Source organism: Eufriesea mexicana, unplaced genomic scaffold (genome assembly GCF_001483705.2).
Source record: "Eufriesea mexicana isolate 0111107269 unplaced genomic scaffold, ASM148370v2 scaffold9538, whole genome shotgun sequence".
Taxonomy (NCBI): Eukaryota; Metazoa; Arthropoda; class Insecta; order Hymenoptera; family Apidae; genus Eufriesea; species Eufriesea mexicana.
This window is the reverse complement of record NW_016917269.1, coordinates 273,963-301,438: the sequence shown is the minus strand read 5'-3', so window position 1 is coordinate 301,438 and position 27,476 is coordinate 273,963. Positions and strand designations below refer to the sequence as shown.

Genomic DNA, 27,476 nt, shown 5'->3' with positions numbered 1-27,476 from the left:
GGTGGGTGTAGAGGTGGCGCAACTCACGCCTTCATCCTCGAATGTGACCATCTTCTCGCGACTTCTCGTCGCGGTTCCAGGGCATTCTAGTAACCTGGTTTGATTCGACGGTGCGGAATTTGATGCAGAAGCTATCGGTGGTGTAACAGCCGACGATGGACGCAGAACTGAAGTAGGAGGCGGTGGTGGTACAGCCATGTCCGTGACTGCTGCCGCTGCCAGATTGAACTCGCTCACGCTTCTAGGCACGAAGTACTCGAAATGCAAGGAACTTTCTTGCTGACGGTGCTGGTGATGTTGATGATGATACTGCGTCGGAGACAGACAGCTACGTCTTAAAGATTGTGCACGTTGAAACTGCTGAGTCGAAGAGTTTCTGGATTCAGACGGTGTTTTTTTTCGTGGTAAAGAATGATGACCTGGTGATGGCTTTATGGCAGTGTTGGGCGTGTGGGCCAGGAGCTTCCCGTCCCCGGGACTCCTGGCCTGATGCTGTCAGGATGTTGGCACCATGGACATGGCGATTGCTTCTTCTTCTTGTTCGGACAATCGCGAGTCACTGGTGCCTCCTCCGTCATCCAAGTCGGCCTTGAGCTCAGGACCGGTACCTGACAGATAAGAAAAGGATTTATGGTCTTTTGTGATATAAATTAAGGAGATTCTTCTTTTTAATTCGATTATAATGTTCTTTTCTTTTTGCTTTTTCAATGAAGGGGTTATGCAAAGTGGTCAAGATGCCCGATCGAAATCCCCGACGCGAGTAGATCAGAACCGCTTTACGTGCGAAGCGAATGAGAGTTCAATTTTTTTTTTTTTTTTTCCGCTCTACGTGCAAAGCGAATGAGAGTTCAATTCTTTTATTTGCGATGCTTTTCACACTTTGAGCCTGAGTTTGTTTGGAAACGCAGTTTGTGCTTTGGAGTGGCAAGCTGAAGCTATGATAGATGGATGTGAACACAAGGTAATTACCTACATTATTATATGCTTCCCTTAATATATAGAAAAAAGAAATTGTAGATTTTCTTTGGAGGTAATATATTGGGATTTTTAGAAATATTGAAGAAAGAGAATTACAGAAAGAATTGCAATTCGTTTGTCTTTCTAATATCACAATAGAAAGCGGCCAAACGTCAACTTTGATCCACCAGAGTTATTTTCTTAAGTTTACCACACCAAAAAATATCGCAGAACTAGAGTGAACAGAAATTATAAATTATCTAACGAGTGTAATTTTTTTTTTAGGAATTCGATCACACGACGACATCACCACTGCTATGGAAATCTTGTTAGTTTATACATGGTATTGCTTATACTTATGTATAGGAATAATGTATCATCGCCAGGCTCAAAGTGTTCAAGTAAGAATCTAAAGCGTGGCCGGGTAAAATAGCTTTTCGCCCGGAACGATCTAGCGGTTCCCCGTCGAATGCCTGCATCAGGGATACCTGTACCACCGATAGGTCCGACCACCACCCCCGACGACATGCCGCAGGTTCTACCGAAGACCCTGACCACGCGTACCACCTCCTCCTGGACGAGGTTGAAGCACATGGCGATCAGGCCCATCCCGGCGAGTATGTAGAGCGAGCAGGCACACAGGCTGAGCTCCTCCAGGGTGGCGGATGCGGCGTTTCGTCCAACGGGCATCAGGTCACCGAAACCGATCGTTCCGAGGCTGGTGAAGCAGAAGTAACCACCTTCCAGGAGACTCCAACCTTCCAGACGGTTGAACATCACCGCGCCACCACATATGTAGATTAGCATAATCACTAGACAGAGACTGATTGGTATCCTCACAGGATTCGTTTCCACCACATATCCTGGTGATGAGTTCGTTGACAGGGATAATGAACACGGGTGAAAGTGTCGTTTACTGTTTCCTGATGTCACGTCCTAGAGGAAATTGGAATGCTTTTTATGATATTATTCATCTAATGTTATTACGGCAATTAATCAATTAATTTTCCCAATATTAACATATTCTAAATGTGAAATCATGTTTTCAGAATGAAGTACGTTATACCTGAAGAGCGGCGGTGGAGCTAGTGGTAGCATGAAGTAGGCCTTCGCTTCCACAATCCAGCAATATGGCGCTACTGGTGCCCCTAGTTCCTAAATCGTCGCAGGAGCTCTCTCTGCTAGCGGAATAATAATTTCCAGATTTCGAGTCGACGTGGTTATCGTATCTGTAAGTTTTGCTCATAATACCGCCTACAGGCGGTGGCGGCGGCGGCGGTTGTTGCTTTCTGGTGCAATTTCGAGGCCTGCACAGCCGGCCGTACAAGCGACGGAAGCTTCTAGAGAGGACGTCGCCAACCGTGCTTAAGTAGACTAGCATTAGGGGAATCCCGGCCAGAGCATACAGTATTGTGATAAAACGACCCCACACTGTGCGAGGCGCCACGCTACCATATCCTGAAACGCCAATCGACAGAGTCGTGTTACAATCGACTATTGTTAAAGGAACAAGCAAGGGCTGGTTGAATACGAGGCGTTTATTAAAGTGTAATAAGAGTAGTTTGAGCCAAGTAAGTTTGCTATCGATCTCATTTATGGAAAAAAATAAATAGATGTTACCTAACTATCATTTTCTTTAATAACGAAAGATAATGGAAAATATATATGTATCAACATTTGTATTGTTATAACTACTCCATATAAGCAATAGATTCTATATATCTTCTAGAAGTGTTAGCAATTCTTACCAATGGTAGTGATCAGCGTCAGGGAATATAATAGACTACCACTGAAAGTCCATCGACGATGTGGTCTTCTATCCATCGAATGGTCCCTGGATCGAGAGGATGGTCCAACTGGTTCGTACTGCGAGGAAGTCCTCTTGAGACCTCGTGCCAGGTTCTCCTGGAACTCAATCACCTCCTGGGTCGCCAAACGCGTCCAGTTTTCCTTGTACAGTACATTCAAGTCTTCTGTGATACTCCAAAGCTTTTCAACAGTGCGAGTTCTCAGTTCCACAGCTGCGCTCTCGTCCTCAAGATTGGACACTATGTATGATCCTCCATCGGATTTGGAACTTCCGGAAACGAGCAAGTCATTTGCTGAATCCTATGATAAGGAGCGGAAACTTAGATTCTTGTATTGAACTAACGATTAGAAGATTTTTAATAAAAAATTCGGTAAGTCAATATATTAATTTAAAACATCTTTACTAATTTTTTAAGAATATATTTTCCTTTTCTTTTTTCTTTTACTTTAACACAAAATGGCAGAAGATACAGTTATCAAAGAAATCAACACTCACCGACTTGAGGCCACCTTCCAGCGCCATGAACGCGAATGCGCCCAGCAAGGTGTACCCCAGCACAAGCACACAGACCCCCAGGCTGGCTAATAGTCCCGGCGTTTTAGTGGATGTCGCTGTACTGCAGCTACAGCAACAACACAGCAACTCCGCTCCCCTGACGGAAGCGTTGATCGCGTTCGCGTTCCTTCCTGGACAGCATCTCGGCGCCCTCTGATAGTAGTCGCCGGCGCTCTGCATCGTTTCAGCCCGTCTGCACGCCGCTACCGGCAGCCTCCTCGCTGCTGCAGCTGCAGCTGCAGGTGCAGCGACCGACGCCGCAGCTGCAGCCGCAACCGGTCGCCTCCTATCGTTCCACTATCCTCCCTCGAGCCTCGTCCATTTGGTGCGCTGGCAAGCCTATCGCAGAGATTAGTCGTGATCCCATTAGATCTTGTCGCGTCCCTACGTTGCCCTAATTGCTCCTTACTGGCGATTAGGGCCTCCGGAGACGCTCGAGAGAACGTCATTCCGCTATAGGTGCCGGTGACGAGTGCTATGGTCATGTGAGTTTGGAGATGCGATCGAGTGACGAGTGTGAGCTCAGGAGGATGGGATTGGTTGTATCGGCGACGATGCTAGAATGGAAGATGATTAATTAAGAGGAATGTAGAATTTTATAGAATGTTATATTAGTGGATTTAGATGGTGAGTATGTTTAGCGTGATTAAGATGTGTAACAGATGTATTTGAACTTGAGTTGTGACTATTGGTTTACGTTTCAGGGACCTGTCTTGGGTTTGACTTGGTGTGAAAGTCATGAAAATTAAGAAATTGGTTTCGAAACTATGGTAGATGGTCCGTGTTGAGAGATGAGCACCTTCAATACTTATGATTTATACATTAATATATAAGTTAATGTATTTTTAATATATAGATACCAGTAATGGGTACGTACAGTTATATCTTTTATACTATAATATTTTATATGTTTACGTTTTCAGTTTGTTTCTATATCTTATTAAAGTACTTGTTTATATTCTCGGTTTATTTGTTTCGATTTATGGCTCATTTACATTCTTGAATTATTTATATTTTCATTTAAGTATTTATATTCTCGTTTGTTAGAAGTCTGTTTCACATATTCCTTTCTATTCTTTGTTCGCTGTTATATTAAAATTAAATCGGTTTCTTGTAACAAGAGGCGCGAATTTTTCATAAAATCCTAAGAATCCCTTTATCGCATGCAGTCGTCAGCTTCATTTCGCGAATCTTCGTTGAAACGACGTCGTTAGTGTATTCGTGTAGGAGGCGACGTGCCAGGGAAAAAGGAATAAACCACGTTTCGAACAACAGCCAGCAAGCTAAAATCTACGAATCTTTCATATAACGAGAACCTTCTTTCTCTTTTTTATGTGCATATCTATTTTGAAATTTGATTTACTTATTCTTTTCTAGACTTAGAACTTAAGTACTACACAGCTACTATTATTACAAACAGTCGGTATTTAGACATCAAAGAAAATATTCTTATTCGAGCAATTATATCTTGCTGTTAATTTGCATACAAGAAGTTCAGCTGTGTTATTTTAAGTATAAATTCATTTTACTACGTTCTAACATATTTATATTGCCATCGCAGATCTTAAAATAATGAAAATAAAATTTTTATAATTTTAAAATCTGCAATGACAAAAGAAAAATATAGAATAGATTTTCCTGGTGCGAAATGTTATATAATTTCCTTTTCATAAACATGACACTGATAATCTGCGATAATCTTTCATATCAAATGTATTTCCCGCTCATTTTCACGCTTCGAAGCATTTTGAAAATTCGCGCCATAGCCCATAGGATATTTGCCCAGTAAGAGAATCGACTCGCGACCAGTCAGTTCCGTGCTCGTATTTTTCAATTTCCTGCCGAGCTGCGACCCATTACGGGAAGTTAATAATCGGACGGCTCGATTTCCCGAAATAAATGTCCCGTTTTCGCGCTTTCAGCCGGCCCTCCGCGAGGAGAGTCCCACTTGCTGATAAAGCGATCGTCCCGTCGCGTGTATATGCGCAGAAATAGCCACGATCGAGCTTCGAACTAACCTATACAACTCTCGCGTACTTTTCATGTGTATATATGTATGTACTCTCGAATAGCTGGCATACAGCGTGCACTGTTTATAATTGTTCGAAACATGGAAAATTCTAATTTTAACGTTAATGGGGTAGATGTTTCGAGGGTTGATCCCTTTGAGCTTCAAAGGTGAACTTTTTCTCGCCCTTGATGTTTCAGAGTTACGAAGTTATAAGATGAAATACATTCAGAATCGAATTAAGTTTGATATATTAACTTATGCTGTTGCCCTGACCATTTTACTAGGTTTGTTTCACTGTTCCATTAGACTTGTACATTTATAATACTTTTTTATGAAAGTTTTATATTTATTGTGGTTAGTATTGTATGAGTGAAATAGTAATTGTAATTTATTTATTTTTCAGAATAACACAGAAGCTCATTTATCATCTTTTTCAACTTGAAAGGTATGGAAAACTCGATTTTTTCAAATCATAAATATTATATTAATTACATTGAAATTTATTTTGTTTCGTAGGAAGACTGATGTCGAAACGTATTAAAAGAGATGAAGAAGTATTGTATGTTCGACGGAAAGTAAGAACAGATATTAAATTTTACTTGTGTTAAAATTAAACGTCACTTAAAACATTAAGTTTTCCGCATTGAATGTTAACAACAAGTATGCGTTTTATTTCATGTATTATTTTTATGTTTTTAAATAATTGCGAACGATACTGTACATGGCTGTACAACTCCATACTGCTATCACGGTGTGGACTACATCGTAAACTATTCCGTTTTTCTCTCTCTGTTGAGCTGGTCGTCTCATTGTCCCTCGACGAGCATTTGAATACCGTCTACACGTGTATCGCGCTTACATATCTGTTTCGACTGGAGAACGTGCACGTGTTTCCAAGCAAATGAGTTTTTTTTTCTCTTTTCTTTTGATCTTTTGATTATTTCTTTTCCATGAAAAAAAAATTTGTTTTCTATGAAATCAAAATTGACGAACAAACTGAACTTGTAGGAATTTCGTGTGTTTCAGTCCCACGTGCGAGGAAGAAAAAATTTCACGTATGGCGTTATCGAATTGACAATTTGGGATTGTACAAAGAGAATTAGAATTTGATATGATTAGCAGATTTCTAGTTAGCATCTCTTTAAATAATCAAGCTTCAGGCAAACAGAGTTCCTGGGTATCCCTTGATCAACGCTCAGCAAGTTTAAAAGCAATTAGGCTTCCATCAATCAGTCTTTAGTTAGTATCTCCTGAAGCAATCAAGCTCGTAGCGATCAGCTTTTGAATAATTATACTTCTACTATGTCAGAACGATATTTACTTTTAAAATATCCCCCGTACTAATTTTTCATAATTATTAATAATATACAAAACTTATTTATAATCCTTTGAGAACTTTTTTTAAGTAAGATGAGTGAGGAGATGTTACAGTCAATTTAAATTTTTAAATATTGTACATAGTGTTTTGAAACATTGAAGTATTCAGTACTATAGCGTGTTATCAGGTGTGTGTATATGGTGTTTGGTACACACTTGTGTCGTTTTTCTTCTAATTACCGAGAAGAAAAGTAGCGTTTTGTTGTTTGTATTTTTAAATAAATGAGGTGAAAATTATATTTCAGTGATCACGCGTTAACTAACGTGAAGCGATGTAAATAAAAAGGAGGTTGCCAAGGGGTGAATGGGGATCAGTGCATGTAAATAAGTGCCACCCTTTGTTTACGGGCGTATGTGAAAGCAATGGAGGGTGTGAAAGGATTATTTTTCATAATTTTTCTAATATTAATTTCCGGGATATAATCGCGACTGAATAACATATTTTACCACGAATAAAATGCTATTCTACCTCGATAAGAGTGCCAAAGATGTTCATGAGAAAAAGTTCAAGTAAATAGCGAACTCATCAGTTTGCTACATTTTCTCATTTCTTCGTTTAAATTCCAATATTTAAAATGAGAAAAAGGAGCACTATCTCACGCGAATGAAATATATATTAACCAATTAATGTCTCAAATTGGAGAAAGGAAATATGACAAATATTTATCATCTGAAGAAAAATTATTCCAATCAATAGTGACAATTGTATAATGGTATGTATAGTCTAAAAATCGTAAGATCCATTTTATATTAAGTAATAGAAAAATCTATGCTATAATTGATTAATATCGTCTATTTAAAGAAAAGAAGAGCAAACAAGAAGCGACAAGGTGAATATTTCGTCAGAAAAATACTGGCAGAAATTGCGGCCGTGGAACAGGGGTACGAGGCACAACCGTGAACTGTTGTACACCGGTGTCGTGCGGCGGTGTATGTGGAGCGTACAAGGGAAAGATAGAAGGATTCGCAGCCGCCCCAGTTGAAGCATTGTACCGTGGTTACCAGAGATAAGGCATGAAATTAAATTCGACGGAATGTGGGTCGTCGTGGCATCCCTCCTTTCGCGGCTGTTCTACGGCCAACGACGACGTCGACGCCAACGTCGTCGCGAGCGCACACTAACGTCCTCCGCGTCGTCGACCATGTACCCGAGAGCGTGGAAAGCTACAAGGTGCTTCAAAATCGCTGGTCAACCGGGGAAGTAGGTTGTCGAGCGTGATGGAAAGAATATATTTCTTGTAGGATAGCAATTTAAAAATAGTTGCAAAGTAAAGAAAACATTTAATGTAAGTACAATGGAATTAAAATATAAAATATTATAATACTCAAATCATTTTATTTCTGCTTTTCAGTCATTGGATTCTCATAAATGCGTTAATATGCCAATTTGTATTCATTTATTTCGTATTGCATTTCGAATTTTTAATTCTGATATTGTTTAATGATAATGCTTGGTCTGTCTGTAATTCTGAAACACTCTGTATGTCACGTAGAACGAGAATTTACGATTCAACGTGTTCGTTGAATCGAGACGAATTGCTAAATGCAATAAAAAGGAGACGTGGAAAAATCGGTCGACCGAATGTGGAAACGTCTGTCTGTGTCTCCTTTAGGAAAATTTGATTGATGAAGAGATAGATCTTTCCTTTTTGTTTAATGATTGATAAGATGGTTTAATCTATAGGACTTACGTTCAAGAAATTTTAGAATGAAAGCGCTTTGAGATTGATCTTGATGGCTAAAAAATTACACTATAATATTTTCAGGAAATTGATCAGAATTCTCAAGAAATTACTTTTTAAAAAAATTAAAAAGTTTATAATGAAGAAAAAGATTAAACTACGCATCCTTCAGGAAACTGAGAAAAATCTATCAGGAACTAATATATGAAGAAATATAAGAAGTTATCAAAGAAATACTTTTCAAAGAAATTAAAAAATGAATGATAAATAAAAAGTTGTAAAACATAAGCTACGTAAATATTCCAATGCCCGTACCGATTATCGACGTGAATTCGATATTTCGACCGTGTTCGATTACGTTTATTACAGATGGCGTAACTGTTCGCAGTAACGTATAGGAACATACGAGATCCAACGAAGCGATCGAGACACGATCGGACCGAGCATCTGTTGTCAGGTGGTAAACGCGAAGGAATCGCAATCCCCTAGGGATAGGGCAGTTTAATTGGAATTGATGCTGCAAACCCAGCGCTACAATCGACGCAGGTCTAACGCGCGTAACTAATTAACACGCCGGAGATAATCCAAGTGAATCGCGTCTAAGCAATAGTTCCCCCGTGACGGAGGCGATCAAACGACAATGAAGGTTATGGGAGCGGTAGAGATCGAATGTTATGAATAACAAAACTTTATGCAGTTCTCATATACTACACATAACTCTATCGAACAAAATGTAGTTTCTCTCACGACAGAAAGGTAAGGGATAGAGAGATTTACAAGATTTGTTAATCAATCGATTTTAACATGAAACTTTCACTATTGAAGTCAATGAGATTAAAAATAAAATCAAAGGAGAGAGTGGTTTCCTGTGGGTATTAAAATAGAATATTGTCGCTTTTACCCGTGCCTTCATTTATGCAAAAGAAATGAATGTTGGTGGATTACAATATATATTCATACGATATATTTAATTATCGCATATAATATGGTAAGTTATTTAAATTATATATTTTCATTGTATTATTTATTTTATCAATCATACTTCTTTTTACGTAAATATATAGTTTAAATTAAAAAAGTAAATAAAAAATAGTTTAGATTACTAAGACTTATTACTTCAATAATATTATATAAATCTATATAAACACATTTGTTTCACAGAACACAGTGAAAATTCACAAAATCTTCCTGTAGATTTCCGAACAGTCACTAGTAATTTATTCAAATACCGAAGCACTGTTCACACGAGGACACTCTAGGAGCACCGTCAGATTTTCCTCGCAATTTCGTTTGAAATTCCGTTACAACAGGAAATTCGTCCCGAAATTCACCGATTTCGAGAGCACTTCCAAAAGTTCGTGGTCTCGAACGGAGAATACCGAGATGCATCGAGAAATTTCGTTTATCTGCTAGCTCTTCGTGCGATTACAGAATTTAAACTCAATTCCTCTACACTTCTACGTTCTATGGACCAACCTATTTGATCAGGATTATGTATTACGTTTCCTTGGAGGTGTCTCTGTATTGTAGGAGAGAAAAACCAAGCGGACAAAGACGAATCGACTGTCGGGGAAAAACGTTTGCGCGCGGATTGGGGCGGAAGCGGAGATAACGAGCGACGGTATGCGAAAAGCGGAAAGCTGGCGTGAAAAAAGTAGCTACAAAATGAGCCGTAGATTTGACGATAAGGCATTATGTGGATGGCGTGGAAAGAACAAAGGAAAAATTAAGTGATGATGGTGCTGGTGGAACAAATGGGAGGTTGGTTTATACGACGGAGGTTAGATGGCCAATTGTCTTTCAGGTATTGTAATCATGAACTTTCTCTATTATCTTTTTTCTTAGTTTTTTAATTTTAATCATTATTTTAATCAGTCTCGTTAAAAGCGAATAAATATTTGTTTCTGTGCAATAGTTAGTTACCATAAAGTAACCAAAAAATTTACATCGAATGTATATTACAATTGCAGAGTCTGAAATGAACCGACCATTCTATCAGCATTATTATCAAATAGATGAAATTGCCAAATGGAAATCGAAAACCAAGAAACTAAACAAACGAAGAATGAGAATGAATTCTTTACATACACGCAGTGCACGAGTGCAGACACACCGTCTGTTCCGTTCTAGCAGAGTATAATCGGGACACGCGGTAACACCGCGTAACGAGTTAGCACAACGAAGCCAAGCCAGGGGTCTTCGTGGCCCTGGCAGCTCGCAATCGATAGCCCGAGCAGCTAGAGGCGTGGGAGTCTGCAGCCTCTGGGGCAGAGAGAGGGACACAAAGAGACGTTGGACCGAATTTCCGGCGAGAGGAGGAACTCTCTAAGAAGAGTCAGAAAAAGGGAAGAAAGGGACGTGTCGCGTTAACTAAAAGCTTGGACGCGAGAAAGTAGCATGATCCGCGAAAGCTTGAAATTTTTCGTTTATTTCGTTGGACTGGATCGTCAATTAGAGGATGTCCAGATCTGATATGGCGTGGTCTGGGAAGAAACGGAGGGTTTTCGAGCGTATAATGGGGGAGGAATCGACAGGGCTAGCTGGAAAGTCGCGGAAATCTTTAAGGAAATAGGTCGAGAACCAATAAATCGTTTAAAGGACTCTTTACGGTTCCGCTTGCCGGCCAGGAGATTTATAGAGACGCCTTTTAATCAAGCATGACTTGAAACGTCTCTGCCTCTGTTTTCAGGAGGTTGACAACTCGTGGGTGGTGCTTCTGGAGTATGGGGAAATCGTTGAGGCTGAATGTAGATTGAGATTAGTAGACTATAAAACGGGGTTTACCTAGTGATTTTAGATGATAGATTTAGTGTAATATCGAATATAATTAAGGTACGAGTTCTAGAAATTGGAATTTTTGGATTTAGTATTTGTCTTTATCATTTGAAATTTTTGAGGATTAAGATCTAGAATTTTTAAGAATTCTCAGATTTAGATTTCTTATTAAATTAAAGGTATTGTGACATAAATTTTTTAAGACAGTATCTTTCTTACAGATTAAATTTTTTAAAGTTTAGATTGTCTATACTTTGAATTATTTAGAATAGAGAATCTTTATGATTTCAGATTTTTAAGGTCTCTACAATTCTCAGAGATGAGTTATTTTACTTCGTCATTTTATCTTCTTTTCCTCAAATCAATTCAATCTCCCTTTTCAAATCAGACCTCGTATCTACATACATCACCCAAGGTCTCGTCCATATTTCCTATTTCGAGCTCGGCTCTTCTTCCGACCGAGCGACTATCTGTCGTGCAGTCGGAAAAACGAGCCTGGCAATCCTCATGTTCGCGAGAAAAGTTCAAGTGTCTCGAATTAAATGCGTCTGCTCGCGCGAGATAACGAGCTCGTAACTATCTGCTTGTCGTGTCGACTGAATCCCAGCTAGACGAATAACAGTTGCGTTTACCTTGTACCTAATCTGCTCTCTTAGCGTCAATTACACACCGTGCACCCACGTTCCTAACGAAAAGTCCTTTCAAGTGAATACCAATCTCTGCATTTCGATCTGCCTTCATTTAAACCCCAGAAATAATTTTTGGAAACTTTCGTTGAATATAAGCTTGAATAGTAAATATATAATTAATAAATATAATTAATTTATTTGGTTCAACAGTTGCATAGTAATCGGATAAATTGATCAAACTTGAAACTCAATTAAAAATAAAATTATTTTGAATTGCTTTGGAACACTTTACCAAAAAATACTAGAATATTAAAGAGTATTAAAAAATCCCGATTTCCAATAAAAAGAGTTATCATCGACAATTTGTTCGTTTAATAAAAAATTTACCAAACTGGATTGAAAAATAATCCGCTTTTGCAATCAATCTCCATAGTCCAGTAACAAAATAACAAAACACGTATAAAATAAATTAACAATTTCACAGCGTGTAATTTGTCCAATCTTAAAAATGATATAGAGGGTTAATGTTGATTTTGAAGGAAAAGGAAAGAAGAGGAAAGAAAAGAAATGAAAAATTGTCTTCTAAAAAAAATTAGTATCCAAGGGGTGAGAGCTTAATTAATCAATGACAATTAATTAGATAAATATTCATCGAATGTAATATTAATTATTAATTGTTACAGATGATATCGGACGGAAATTATTCTAATGAAGATTCAGTGTGTTAACAATAATCGTAACCATTCAAATGCATCTCGATATCGTGCCAAACCCTTGGCTTAATCAATTTTCACCGAGAAATTCTATTTTCTTATCGACTGTTTCGACCGGGGTTAGAGGACAGGCCGGATATCGAAGGAAAAAGCGACGAGTCCAAGGAGCCGGGGCGAAATTCCATTGGACCCACCCTTCCGACCGACGTTTCTTCTCCAACCCCATCGTTTTACCACGGTCTCGATTCTACCTGTTCGCTCGACAATCCTTCTCGATTCTTTGGGACGATCTCGTCTCTTCCCTGTTCGGTCGTAAATCTCTTTTTCATTAAACTTCTTTTTTTATCGAGTTTTTTTATCAATAAGAAATAACGTAGACTGTTTTATTTTGATTATAATATTCCAATAATCGCTCATATTTTACCTCCTATGTTTTTTACCGTGTTTCCTATTGTGTCTGTCTACGACTACTCTTTCATGTTACACGAGATCATACGTGTCTACATTTTCTAAATTAATTATTTTCCATTACAATATTTTCTTAAATTTAAATTTCTTAACTTTGAAATTGATGAATTAATTTTTTTCACTGCTGTAAAAATTTCTCAATCCCTGTAATTGGTTTGAGAATGATTTAGTACACAGTGCTAGTATTTTTCAAGGAAAATAGTTTTATAAATTTATAAATACATAGATTTATTCTGTTAGAATTTATAGATTTATATTAGCAAATGGTCTCATTATGAGTCATCAATGACCTATGATTGAGGGTTGTCTTGTAATTCGCTGAATTAATTGGTTTCATAAATTGTTTGGTTTAGTTCTTTGTTGTTAGGGTGAATGACAGTAATTATGGCGGTTAGAGGCAGCTTCTTAATTATCTAAAGCGTCTAATAGCTCTGCCGTTTCACGGTTCGTCGCGATACTAATGAACGTTGCTCTTTAATTCGTGGATACGCGTCCCACTCGAGTTTCTGTCTCCCTCTTTCTCTGCCCGTGCCCTGATTCTTCGTGTTTCTAAAGGAACAACGTGACGTCGCTGGCCGACGTCTATTCTTGCACGCGGATTATCCTATAATCCGTGCTTCTGACTATTGTCAATATTTTTGTGACGTTCGATCTTTTCTTCTTCGCCGTTTCGAGTGGCTCCACTCGAATGTCAGAGCATCTTCCTTTTTCCCTTATGGATTCCCTTTGGTGTGGCTGCGTTAATGGTGATCTTTGCACTGGTGATCTTTGCGAAGTCGAAAGTCGAGAAAATGGGTATATGAGCTGGTTTAGGAAGATTATGAAGTTTGTGATTGAGAAGGTGGATCAAAGGAGAAGATTATGAAGTTTGTGATTGAGAAAGTGGAGGAATGGGAAAGGTTATGAAGTTTGTGACTGAGAAACTGGGAAATTGTGAAGATTTGCAGTAACTTTGTGAATGGAAAGATGGAGAAAACTGGAGAATTGTGCAGTTTGTAATCTTCAAACTACAAAATATAGAGAGATTTGTAATCATGAAATTTGTGATTGAGAGGCTGAAGAGAAAAGGATGATTATGAAACTTGAGATGAAGCATTATTAGGATTGTGATACTTGTGATTGAAGAGGGAGAATTATAAAGTTGCTGATTGGGAAAGCGAAAAAATGAGGAGGATTATGGAAAGTATGAAACTTTTGATCAGGAGACTGGTAAAAGTGGCAGAATTATAAAGACTGTGAATTCCGTAATTGAGAAACTGATTAAAATCAGGAAGTTTGTGATTAAGAAGGCGTGGAGAAAGGGAAATTTACAAGGTTTGCGAGATTTATGAAGATCTACTTACCAGGTAAATAAAATACACTGCGTTTTACAGGTCCACGTAAAAACAAATGCCCCTCGGGTATTGTTAGAATTAAAATCGGGGTAGTTTAAAGTTATTCAATTTTGAAACTTGTTATTATTCGCTAAAAGTTCGGTCGAAATTTAAATTTTTATGGAGCTGGTTGCGAAAGAAGCGATAAGTAAAAATCCTGACAGTAAGAGTATACCGGCAGTTTCTCATTTCTACATGTACACGTGGTAAAGTTTTGCAATTCTATCACTCTGACGCAGATATCACTCAATTTGTATACGCTGTAAATCGTGAACTTTTCGAACCGATTATTCTCGCTGTGGCTAAAGTAATCTGAAGTCTTCTTGCTTTAGTTAATGTGCTTATGAAGGCGGATTAACGCAACTCTATTCTACGTTGTTTCGTTTAAGGCAATCTAAATATTTCCAGATCCTTCATGGTGAAAATGAAATTCTCATACATTCGCTATAAATTCCCACGCCTTTTAGAATAATAAAAAAAAAAAAATTTCAAAAGTGCTCAACCATTCCCATTACTTATTACGTACAGAAGATTTTCAAAGAATCGGTACTCGTGTTAATCTCAAATATGCAAACTTGGTGATTTTCATCCCCTTTGGGGATGTCTTCTCCTCACGCTTTCTATCTTTCATTTCAATCGATCATCTCCGATCTTCGTCTTCCCAAAGTAAGTTACACGGAAAGAAAAGAAAAAGGAAAAAAAAAAAAATGAAAAAGCAGATCGTCAAGGCGCATGTCGATGCAAACGGGGATGCCAGGGTTATCGTTCGGGCGCGCCTAAAGTTTCCGGCTTCACGGGCCGGCTAAAATCGAGAGGGAACATTCAATTAGGGCTTATCGGTTCTCGAGGCGAGTTTTTATCGCGTTTGATCGCCCTTTATTCGCGTGTACGCTCAACCCTGCCCTGGCTGGCCCGCGGCTTTTCCACCCTTATCTCGACGCTCGTGCCTCATTTGCGAACGAGAAGCTCTTCCAGCGCGCCGCTCCGAGGATAAAAAGGCTGCTTCTGCCTTCCTACTTGCATCTCCACCTCGCCCCTTCATCCTTATCTCTTATCCAACCCCCGCTACTCCTACCCTCTCTTCCTCATTCCTTAAACGATAACTATAAATACCCAGCCGTTTACCTTGCCACCAAAGCGATTTATTTACTCGGCTCTCGCGGCTGATTAAATTACCCTCGCGATTACGATCACCAGCTAGCGCCATTGTTACCACCTCTAGCGATTAATCGTCCCGGTTCCTCGGCTCAGATCCTCTCGTTTGGAAGGATCTTCAACGTGAATAGAAGGTGGGGTTGGTATGGTCGGGACGATTGTTTAGTGCGTTGATGGAAGCACGGAGCAGGACTGTTGAACCGTTACTCGCAAGTGAGGCTGCTTTCCTTCGCTTTTGTGCTGTCCTTTGTTTCAAGATCGAGGCTAGAGAACGGGGCAAGTTACAGTCGTGTTAGATAGGTTTGTTTGTTCGTTTATTTTAAGAACGTAACGGATGACTGTGGATCGTGTCCTCAGATCGTTGGTTTATCTCTTCACTCGCTGAATCCCCAGTCCTACCTGTTTTCCTTGCACGGCTGAATCGAGTTCGCGAAGTTTGTTTTAGGTAAGGTTAGGTTAGGTGAGCCGAGTTCCATTTATATCAGATCTCATGACAGGCGTCTAAATCCTGCCTGTCTATATTAAGTTCTAGATACGATTTATATGGCGCCTAAAATTATTCCGATTAATTCCATTTTGGCTAAGGATTTGAATAAAATCATAATCATTTTTTAGGTTAACCTCATTTCCGTATAAGTCATCCAGAGATCAACATTGGGCTAATTCGGATACATTTAATTCGCTATATTCAATTCGGTACGTAGAATATATATAAACGGTATCTATTTTATACTAAACCTAACTAAACCTAACCTCATTTTCTTCACATCTCGTATTTCCATTACATTTTGATAAAACATTTGTAACTCGTGTTCATACCTGTAAAGGTCATTTTATTTTTTACCACTTAGGCAGGACTGGGGTTGGTAAAATTGCTGCGGGAACTTACAGGGAATCCTGTATAAATAAATTATAAGGGATCAAGGGAGAGGGCGCGACGTTTACAAGTTTTCGGTCGTGGATGGTCATGGCGATGTGATAAGATTTTCAACGTGGTTCGCAATATATATAAAACCGCCCTTAACTTCTTCTTAACGTTCCAGGTTAGGTTCTCGCGTAACTTCCATCTTCGACGACGCTTTTCACGGGGGGCGCATTCGAACGGAAAGAATGGTAGAAACTCGATAACGCCGCGAGAAAATATTTTCGAACGTCACGGTTTCCTATTCTGACTCCCTCCTTCAATCCTCCTCTCGACCAAACCCCTACCCCTCGTATCGTAACTTTCCTCATTTCCTTCGTCGTCGAAGGGGTCTAACTTCGCGCCCACGAACATTTCGAAATAATGTTTCTTCGTCGATTAATTGCTTCATTTTACCGTGAATTTCCTTCACGAAAGTGTTTAAAGACAGTTCTATTGAGAAAGAAGAGAAAGATTCCTTAAGAACATCGAAGCGAACGATATGAGGTTATGGCTCGAAATTCGAATTCGTTTCAGGGATTACATAAATTTCGCGTAGAAATCATTGTGTTCTACGATTATTTACTATATTTTTCTTATGTTTACTACCCGATCATATTAACCATCTCTCAGAGTTTCAGATTCGTCTCTATCAAGACTTCGCTCCAATAATTTGGATATCTGGTTAAACGAAACAGCTTTGGATTTACCGTGCATACTCGCCCGTGAACTCCGGTGTAGTTGATCTTCTATAACGAGAAGCCATTTTCGTACGAGGCTTTCGATTTACCCGGGCGAATTAGAGTCGCCGGAAACCGTCGAAGTGGAGGGGTTGGAGTTGAAAAAGCGCGAGGTACGAAAAGTTGGTTTTATATATATGTGTATATATGTATATATTTTTTTCTTTCCCGAGGATTTTCGAAACGTAACTTCCTGCCACGATCCTCGCCTAGGTTTCAAAGCGGCTTGGCCGACGATTTTTCGGCGATGAAAAAAGGGGTGGGAGAACAAAAGGGAATGGATAGAAGAGGGGTATGGGAACGCGGAGAGAAGAGGGGTAGAAGAAAAAACAACAAGCGAGCACGCGATGAACAATGGCGTAATGAAGAGTCCGCGCTTTACGCGCGCGATGCCCAGCCGTGAAAGCCGTAAGAGGATTTTCGTTCGGCCAGGAAAAATGCCCGTCTAGAAATTCAATATCCAGCCGCTTTTTGTTCTCATTAAGGGACGAACAACGCCGGTGTAATTAAGGAGGAAGCTGTGAATCGCGAACGTAAACAGCCCGCTCTGACAAACTTCGTTTTTCGGAACGAGTATTTTCTTCTTCGATGACTTGTAACTTGTTCAGCGTCTGGACATCTAGGATCTCAGGTATGGCAATTGTGCTTTTATGAATGGAACGTATTTTAATTTTGAAAAATGTGAGGTCTAATATTCAGGACCTTCTTTTTTTCAGGCGCAACTGTGACTGGCTTGGTTGCTCTTCTTAGATGTTAGCACCTTTAGAATAATTCTTATGAAGCTACAATGCTAGGAGAAGATGCAGTTTTGCGCGTGGTTCTTCAAATTATATTGGAAACAAAATAACGATTGATACGATTATTTTAAAAAATGATGTAGAACAGTGATAGCTATATCTTCATCTGAGACAGATACTGCTTTAGGCTCTGAAACTAAAAGGAAGAACTTTCTTTCTCTACTCAATAGGTTTGTGACATGTATACGATTCTGATTGAAATGCAGGACATGTAAAGCACATTCATGTAAGGTATATACGTGAAGCTTTCCAATATAGAAATTTATTTTATATAAAAATTATTTCCCGGTACATGTCAGTATTCATGGAAAATACGATGTAATGTATTAATGTTGTTCGATGAGCATGAATTGTTAAACTTGGGTGGCTCTTCTGAAGGTTTCATATCACGCTTCTACACAGCTAGTATACGTTCAGCTCCCAACTCCACCCTACGTAAAGCTGTCGTTCTCAGATTTCTGGAATATATCACTTAGAATCGTGGGGGTGTCGTAGGAAGTTGAAGATCGTTTTCGTTCGAGGACATCTTGGAATCTAGCGGTCGTATTTTCACTCGTGGAAGGAAGTTTTCCACGGGTCTTCGTACTATCCTCGTTCCCTTTTTATGATTATTGGGATGCTTGTCGTTCCTATTGCTGGAATTCCTGTTGGTGTCCTTATGGCTAGCCCTTTTATTGTTAGAATTTCCTTTTTCCGTGTTTTTGTGCTACCATTTTTTATCGCTTCCTGAAATCCTTTTTTCTTTCTAGAATCCCCTTTTTATCGTTCAATCCCTGAGTTTTTTTCAGCCTGCTGGATGTTATTCCTGATGTCTATATAGAATTACCTTTTTAGTTAGCTTTTACTGTTCTTTCTTTTTATCCTCCCTGATGTTTCTTTACTCTTAAAACTTTTCTGAACCTTTGGAGACATTTTAAAATGTTAGAATTTAACTTTCCAATGTTCGTGTGTATTTTATTTGTTACTGTTCCCTGCATTTCTCTATTTTTAGTTTACTTTTTTCATTTCTTCCCCAGAAATTTCCTCTTCAAGTCCTTCCCCCTCTATATCAGTCTTCTTCTTCTGAAAGTTTTACATATTTTTCAAAGTTCAAATTTCTTCTCAAACTGTCTCTCCCTCGCTTCATATATCACGAGGGAAAAAGTTGTGTTATGTTGTGATAAATTATTTCTCCTCACAGGCCCGTGCTACGAAATGTACACTATTCACAAGAAAAGTTGGAATCGAAAAAGGAAGACCTGGAACTTTCTAACTGTGTAATCAGCAGAAACGATTTTAGATACAGTGACACCATTGACTAGTCAGTGAATTTGGTCATTAGACAAACAACACAAGGACACTGTCCATCTGTGAAGTTGAAACCATCCACGGATACAGATAAAGGGAATATCCACCAGAATTGGTTTTAAAAGAAATTGACTTTGGTATGGATACTGTGTGCTCCACGCAAGAGGATCTCCAGAATCGTCTAAGTTGGTCACAATTATAGTTTCCCAGGAACAATCTTGGAGAAACTACTGACTCATTGAGTTAACCACCAGATGGTACTTCGTTCACGGCAAATAGTCGACCAATGGGCAGTTAGTGGTAGAGTCAAAAGGCCATTTTCTAACGCTAGCCTCGCTGATAAAATCGAAGGACACAGAAGTAGAGAGGATTCCAAACCTGCCTATAAAAGGTGGTCACCCCATCCTTCCGTGAACCCTGGCGAGTGATATTTTAAACCGAGAATACCACTTCACCATTGATAATTCCAGTTTCTGCACATAAGATGCATGCCAATTATTACAGACATTGCATTATGTTGTTATTATCTTATTATTAAGGAGAGAATTGATAAATTAATATTTCATGTAACAAACTGACGAAGATTTGAGCAAATAAGTTATCTTATTATTGTTAATTTAATTCTTTTATTAATTTTTGTATTTCATCCTTAACATATACTGGTTTCAGTTTGGGCTATATTGAGAGACCCAGAGTGCTGTATGTAGTCTTGAATACGTTTCATTAATCGATGCTATTACACGGAGCTTTAATTCAACAGCTGGTTATATGTCAGTGGCTTTTATATCTGATTAGGGCGAACGAATTAATACAGAAGGAAGGATCCCAAAATCCAACACTCGCGTATTGACACTTGCACGAACAATACGGTTCTGTATCTGCTCCGATTATCGTTCCAATTTTGCATTATGTTTGTAAATTTCGATCATTAGTTTTATTCTCCTTAACCGGGTCACTCTATCAGCAGAGTGTCCACTTTCGTTTTAATAAAATAAAATTATAAAAATAATTTATATCGCAAAGATTTGGCGTGTATTAACAGTTTCGCTATAAAATACCTCTTACTTTCGCATTTTAAAGTTTCATCGTTAATTTTATTTTCCTTCTTCCACCATTATTTCATCTTTTATTTATAGCACGATTATAACATTCTAAGCTTTCAGGAAAAAATTGATAAAAGGATCCTTTTAGCAAAAATAATTCCCATAATAAATAAGGATCGTTTATAGTGCCGCTAATTAAGTAAAAATTAAATACAAATTAACATGGAAGAGAAATGCGAACAAAATGGCGCATCGACAAATCTTGCATCATTTACTTTAGAATTATTATATACATATTTTTTTTTTTTTTTAGGTGTTTTCGTTAACGTGAAAACGACGAATTAATTATTAGCGAAATTATGAGGCAAATTACGAGATAAAAGAGTGATATTCCACTGACAGGAAAAAATAAAGGCTCACAGGTGTCAATCGACGGGCGTTTGGTGGAAGCTTCCCAGCCAGAGAAATTTCTTCACCTCGAGTACATAAACGTCGCTAATAAAGGTCTCAAAGGACCAAGAAACGTGAAGGATACCGGCGTAAGTCTACCCTTAATTCCTCTTCTTCCAGCTGGACGAGGAGGAAAGAGGAGAGAAAGAGAGAAATGGTAGCCCATTTCCCGGAGACCCTTAGGATTACAAGCTCTCGAAATGCATCCAGTTAGCTTGTGGGAAAGAGACAGAATATTAGAAAGCTAAAGCAAGACGTAGAATCTTCAATTAGTCTTTCTTCGCAGGTCCTTCTACTATCGATGCTCGATGAATTCTTCAGGATCGATTGATTTTTTTCTCCAATGGATGAGACGTCGTAAGCTCGGCGTAAGCTCGTCGAAAGCTCGTCGACCGTTAATGGAGTAGCGTAAATAAATAAGACGGAACGATACGAATGGCTTAATCCCGCGGATGAACAATCTTCACTTGACGCCCTCTGGCCCATCGAGCTGTTTGCTTTCCGCTTTGCACGATCGATTGAGAGGTTCTTGAAGGATTTAACGATCCTGCCTGGACTGAAAAGGACCGGGAAGCGTTGAAAGTCTCTTGAAATGTTGCGGTCTCCACGGTGCACCAGAATGGCAGGCGAAAAAGTGGATGGAATAAGACATGGGAGCACGCAACAGGGGTCAGGTCGGTAGGGACGTTTCAGAATTTCAAGAAGCTCGAACTTCCGGTAGAAGAAGAAGAAAAGAAAAGGATGGAAATTGGGGGTGGATAAAATTGGATGTGCGAGTCGTTCGCGAAGTTTGGTTTTAGGGGTTGGTGGAAGTTGAAGTTGATCTGTTTGTAATGCCTTTTTGGGATAAGCTTAGGGTGGGTTGTATTTATATTGTTATATCATTGGCTGCTTCTTGCAAAGTTTGGGATACGAGAAAGATACATCGGTGTTGATCTTTACAAAGCGTTTTGAATATAGGGTGTCTGTTGTGAAATGATTTCATATCGTTTCGTTCATCATCTTTGATGCAGAAATATGATTGAATTCTGTTGTAAAATATTTCTGATAATCAACAACGTAGGAATATTGTCAAAAGATATTTCTGCTGGGAAATAATATTACCTAGTTGCCGCTAACTATTTTTGAGGAAGAAAATATTGCTGGATATTACTACAAAGTATTTCAATTGGAGAATATTCGAATTTTCCTGTGAAATACTTTTAGAACCTGGAAAATTCAAAAATTCACATTGAACGTCGTTATAGAATACTTCAAATTGGAAAGAAATTTTTGTGGACATTCCAATGCAGTAATTTCACATCTCAAAAATATTATTGAACGTCACCTCAGGATACTTAGCATGACAAGGAATATTTGTTCACATATGCAGTGAAACAACGTGAACAACTTCTTTGAGGTTTTCTTCCTTTTTCTTTTAAATCATTTGCTGTAAAAATTACCGTCATTTTATACACGTACAAAGGGAAAATGAGTTATTCTTCAAAATGTAAGGAAGTGACGATAATGTTTGAGAATTTGAAATACAAGCTGCTGACGGTGCTTTTATTAATCCAAGCGACTTTTATTCGGAACAGTCTTCAAAATAATGCATCAATGTATTAAGAGGATACAGCTAAATATAGCAGGGGAATGATTGACCCGAACAAAGAAGCGCGACGGAGAAGCGAAATGTAACAGCGCAAGAGAAAATGGATCGTCTATTGTCAGACACGTTTCGAACCGCTATGACCGGACCTATATACTTCTCTGTAACTCTTTACACATGCGTTATTTCGATAACTGTTTCGAGCAAAAGTCGTTCAGATTAAGTGGCAGACTGTGGAAATTTGAGAAATGAAGAATAGCTGGAAGCAATGAATAAAATACGCGAATTCTGTTCACCACTGAAAATTGAAAATTGAGTGGAATGTTTTTGGAAGAGTTATCATTGCAGGAAATTGTACATTCAAATGTTACAGAAAAACTGCATTATATTTAATTTCGAAAAAGCTGGGATTATATCAAATTTTATATAATTTCGTAGAATCTTCAGGAAATTCAGAGAACCCTGAATATTTTCATCTCTCCAATTAACGTGGAACAAGAAGTATCCTTTACCTAAATCTCACAGAATACATTCCATTTCATAGCCCATCAGTAACCTACATGATGCACGTGAAACTCGTTTAAAAAGCATTTAAAAAGGATCAGAGATCCTTTCTTCAAAGACCTCTTTCTCGCTACGAAATAACGTTTTCAACGTTGCAGATCTGTTTGATGAATGTCGAGACAGCGATGCCTACTGTGACCAGCGAATCTCGTTTCAGTGGTAGAAGTCAGGATAATAACAATATTCGCCTGGCAAAGAGGAAAACTCATAATTTCTCGCGCAAACCAGCAACCAATTACGTTAAAAGATCCGGGAGCTGCGAGTTCCTCCTTCACGAGGAGGAAGGCGAATGAGATAAGAGGGAAAAGGAAAAGGGAAGAAGCGGAAGAGAAGGAAGAAAAAAGAAGGTGAACAAAGGTCGCTGGAAGGAAGCTGTGTGCCCGGATGACAACTATAGGCCAGCTTCGTCATTATGAATTATCTATGCGCGAGTGACGCCTGCGCCTCTAGGTTGAGTAAAAGCAAATTTCGCTGACGAATCGACAGAAGAGTCCCGCTGTGTCGCGAATTGGGCACGTTCTCTACGTGGAATCGACGGTTCTTCCCCGAAAGCGTGCTTGATTCGCGGGCTAAGACGTTGAGTGTTGTCCTGGAGAGAAGGATTGATGGAATGGCTAAAGTGAAAACTTCGCTTGCGAGGGCTCTTTTGGGACGTCTGAGGAGGAAACGAGATTAGGAGTAGCCTTCTAGCTATTCTTATTTCTTGTAACTCTATTTGTCTAGCTGGGAAGGTTTATTTAATTCAATTCATTCTTCTATCTGATTTTATGCGATGGTATAATGCAAGCTGTGTTATTTAATTTCAATTTCACGTATGGAATTATTTGTGAGAATCTTTGTGATTGTGACTATCGAGAAGATTTAATTTTGGAACATAATAGACAATTCAAAAAATTTTGGTCTGTAGCTTTAATGTAGTTGAAGGTCTTTATAGCAAGGATAATTTAGATTTAAGATAGAAAGGATAGATAGAATGCAGATAATAAAATAGATAAGATTCCCTGCGAGGATTTATCTTTTTGATCATCTTGATTTATTGCTTCGTTCTTTTCTCTTTTACGACTGTCAGAGCACACAAAATTCGATTTTCCCGTTGTTATAGCGAGCATGATCGTATAACACCTCTGTTTCAGCGCTCTGCTTGTCTGAATGTACAATGTGTTACCTTGTTAAGCATGTGTAAAACGTAGACTCGTGCAATTCCTCTTTATTTATGTGAACTACTTCCTTCTGCTGGCATGCATAAAAATTTTATTTTTTATTCGCTATATTCGGAACTACGTAAAATAGAATTAATACTGTTAAGGAAAAGTTGGTAAAGAAGTTAGCGATTTTTATGTACACTTCTTTATTACACTTAAAGAATCGATTTTGACTCATCTTTGTTATCCTTGCGATTCGATAAGTAATTTAACAAATTGTTATCTTTAAAGCTTGATAATTATCGCGTTCCCGATTTTAAGAACAGTTGCAGAATTTGTAAATCATCATAATTTCACGTCTAAACCAACATATTCCTTTGTACAGAATTTGAAAATTATGATATCAACATGCGCAGAGTTTGCAAACTTGTATCACTATTCTTAGAACTTGCAAACTATCACGTCTCTGCTCATAGAATTTTCAAGCTGTTATGGCAGTGTCTTCAGAATTTTGTCAACTTTGTATCTTTAGAACTTGTATTCTATTGAATCAGTATTTATAGAACTTGCAAATTATCATAGCGCTGTTCTCAAATTTTTAGGACTATCACGTTTATAGAATTTGTGAAGTATCGTCAAAGCTACTGTCTATAGAATATTTTATATTGTCAAGTATAGAACTCATAAAATGTCACATGAATAGCTATCAAGTTTGCAGATTATCATATCTTTTAGAATTTTTCATCATACCACGTTTTCTACAATTTTCTACACTTTTCAGACCATTTCATTACTATCCCTTAAGTTTGCAGATTGCTGTACCATAACTCTCAGAATTTCATACAATGTAGAAACTGTGGTATAAACACACCACTGACAGTAAGTACCTACCAAGCTGTTACTAATTAAGTCTGTAAATCTAACTATTACCAATTAAGACTGTAATTCTCACAAAATACTATTTTCAGGCTATCACATTACCACCCTTAGAATCTAACAACGGTCACAACCTTGTTACGATTCTCCAGATGTTCGACCTCCCATAAAAGTTTTCTACTCTCAAGAATTCCGAGTTCCAGACCAAACTAGTGGATGCACCTAGAACAAGCGTTCATCGGAGAGGATTAAGAAGGACGATCGTGCCCGGTCGCCGGGCCGATTGGTTTTTTGGTTGTAAAAGTGACTCAATAAAAGGAGTTTCGATCTGCTCGCGGGTAAAAGCGAGTTTCGCTGACGAATCGACGAGCATAAAACGAGCCGGACGAGCCAACAAAGACGGGACATTTATCGAAAGCTGTTAACACGCTGAACGGGACAACCGGGACGAAATTACTTCGCCTCGCGCCCATCGTGAAAAGTTAAACGTCGATCTACCCGATTCCCGATATTCCATGAATGATAGAACACCTCCTCTTCGACGTCACGGTGGCATAAGCGCGGACTTGGATTAATTAGCGGCGTATATACGTCGAGAAAAAAGAAGAAGGACTCTTCCTAACTACCGTGGAACAATCTTTTTTCCCTCTTTCGGGAACTTTTTCAGCGCATTTGAAGAATTATTAAATTAGCGATAAAACACCCCTCTTTCGATGCTACGGAAGCGTGAGGAAGAACCTTGGATTAATTAGCGGAATTTACGGAAAAAAAGGAACTCCCTTGGTTATATACCGTGGCGGAAATTTTTGGCGGAATTTTTCAGCACGTTCCAAGAATTATTAAATCGGTGATAACGCGGCTTTATTTCTGTTTCATGGGTATGAAAGTGTAAGCGAGAGCGTGGATTAATTAGCGGGATTTATTGAAAAAAAGGACCCTTGGTTAACGCGAGGTAATGTTTCCCCTTTTTTGCAACTTTTTGCGGAAATTTTTCAGTAGATTTAGGATATTATTAAATTAGCGATAACATGGCTATTTTTCGGCTATATGGAAGCAGTATGAAACAGTATGGAAAATTAGAATTAACGGGTCGGCTAAATTGAAAAAGATAGTATACACGAACCGTAAATAATTTTTTAAATCAATGATCTTCCATGTCTGAAAAGAAATATCGTGCGGGTATAATGGCAGAGTAGTTTTGATTATGCTATATCGTATAGTGCTGCGTGTTATGTGATTGATTCCTTTCTATGATCGTTTACGATCCCTTTTTATAGTTCCATCAGTGAAATTGTATCTGTGCTGTTTGATGAGATGAGAATCATTTCAATCAAAAATAGTATTACATTGAACCAATCAAAATTAGAGATTAAACTATAATTAATTTATTCAGCAATTCTCTAAAAGTTCCTCATATCTATAAATTATTCACACATTTATTTTCACAGCAATGATTATTTGCAATCCGATCTAGTAATGATTTACACCAATGCAACCACAAATTAGAGATAATTTCTCATCCCAATAAACAGACTCCAACTCATCCGAAACGTTCAGCCAAGTCCAGCCGAATCATGTGACTGACCTAGCACGTTTGCCACACCGTCTTAAAATCCTATTTCCTTTTCAATTCTCGCGGCCCGTTGTCAAAGGGAAATCACTTTACGAGCAAAAGTGTCTATCGTAGGTATCAGAGTGGACTAAGAACTGCGACAACGCGATAAAAATCGTCTGGGTGTCTCGGATCGTGTGCACGAGGACGCACGAGTTCGTGTATGCTAGCGGCGACGGTGGTGGTGGTGGTGGCCGGTGTAGCGGCGGTGCATCGATTCGGAAACGTTCGAAAAACTTTTCTTCGAAAACTCCGGCCGCGTAACTTGCTACTTACCTTGGCAGCGATCGCCCCGTATCGCGGCAGTCCTCAACTTCCCACAGTCGTTTCGCCGGGCATATCGGCTCGCCGATGTGGAACAAACTTTTCCCAGTTGTTCGTCGAATCGCTCGAATCCAACCGTACAGGGATCGTTCCTCTCCTCCTCCTAGCTTCTCTTGGATCTCGCGGAAATTCGAACTCGCGAAATCCGCGTCCGCTCCTGCGGACCCTTTGCTCTACCTTTACCTCTACCTCTGGACGGAGATCTTCGGTGTGATCTCTGTGGAAGAGACACTTAGGGAATTCAGACGAACACTTTGTTTTTAGAAACAACAGCAGAGTCTTTTCTTTCCGCTTCGTTTCTCGCTGGTGCGTGAGACTACTCGGATCATCCCGTTCTCTTCGATATAGGGTCGATCAACAGTCCGCCTCGCGACGACTTCGCCCTTCGCCACCTCCTCTCAGATACGATCGAGGAGCCCGGAGCCTGTTCGTCGTTTACATTGATCCACGAGCGCGACCCTGTCATCTGTTACTCATTTCGCGCCGCAGGTAGTCTTTCGATCAGCGTGATTTTGGATAAATTTCAGGTGATCTACTTCACCAAACTCGTTTCTCCTGGTAGCGTATGCAAGTGACACTGTGGAGGATGTGAAATCTCCTGGAGTATCATCTCCGCGAGCTCGTGCAAGCGGGGAGAGCCAGGGAGA

The 27,476-nt window shown here is 39.0% G+C and overlaps 1 protein-coding gene across 1 annotated transcript; it reads right to left on the bottom strand.

The window, feature by feature from the left end:
• Nucleotides 1-492: 492 nt before the first annotated feature.
• LOC108553181 (potassium channel subfamily K member 18) lies at nt 493-26,919 on the bottom strand. The gene is made up of 6 exons (XM_017907979.1): nt 26,782-26,919; nt 3,263-3,661; nt 2,706-3,066; nt 2,024-2,415; nt 1,446-1,893; nt 493-608 (listed from the first exon to the last, which is right to left on the bottom strand). Exons 2-6 carry the CDS (start codon nt 3,500-3,502, stop codon nt 496-498), a joined length of 1,554 nt encoding a protein of 517 aa, XP_017763468.1. The 5' UTR covers nt 3,503-3,661; nt 26,782-26,919; the 3' UTR covers nt 493-495.
• Nucleotides 26,920-27,476: the final 557 nt, after the last annotated feature.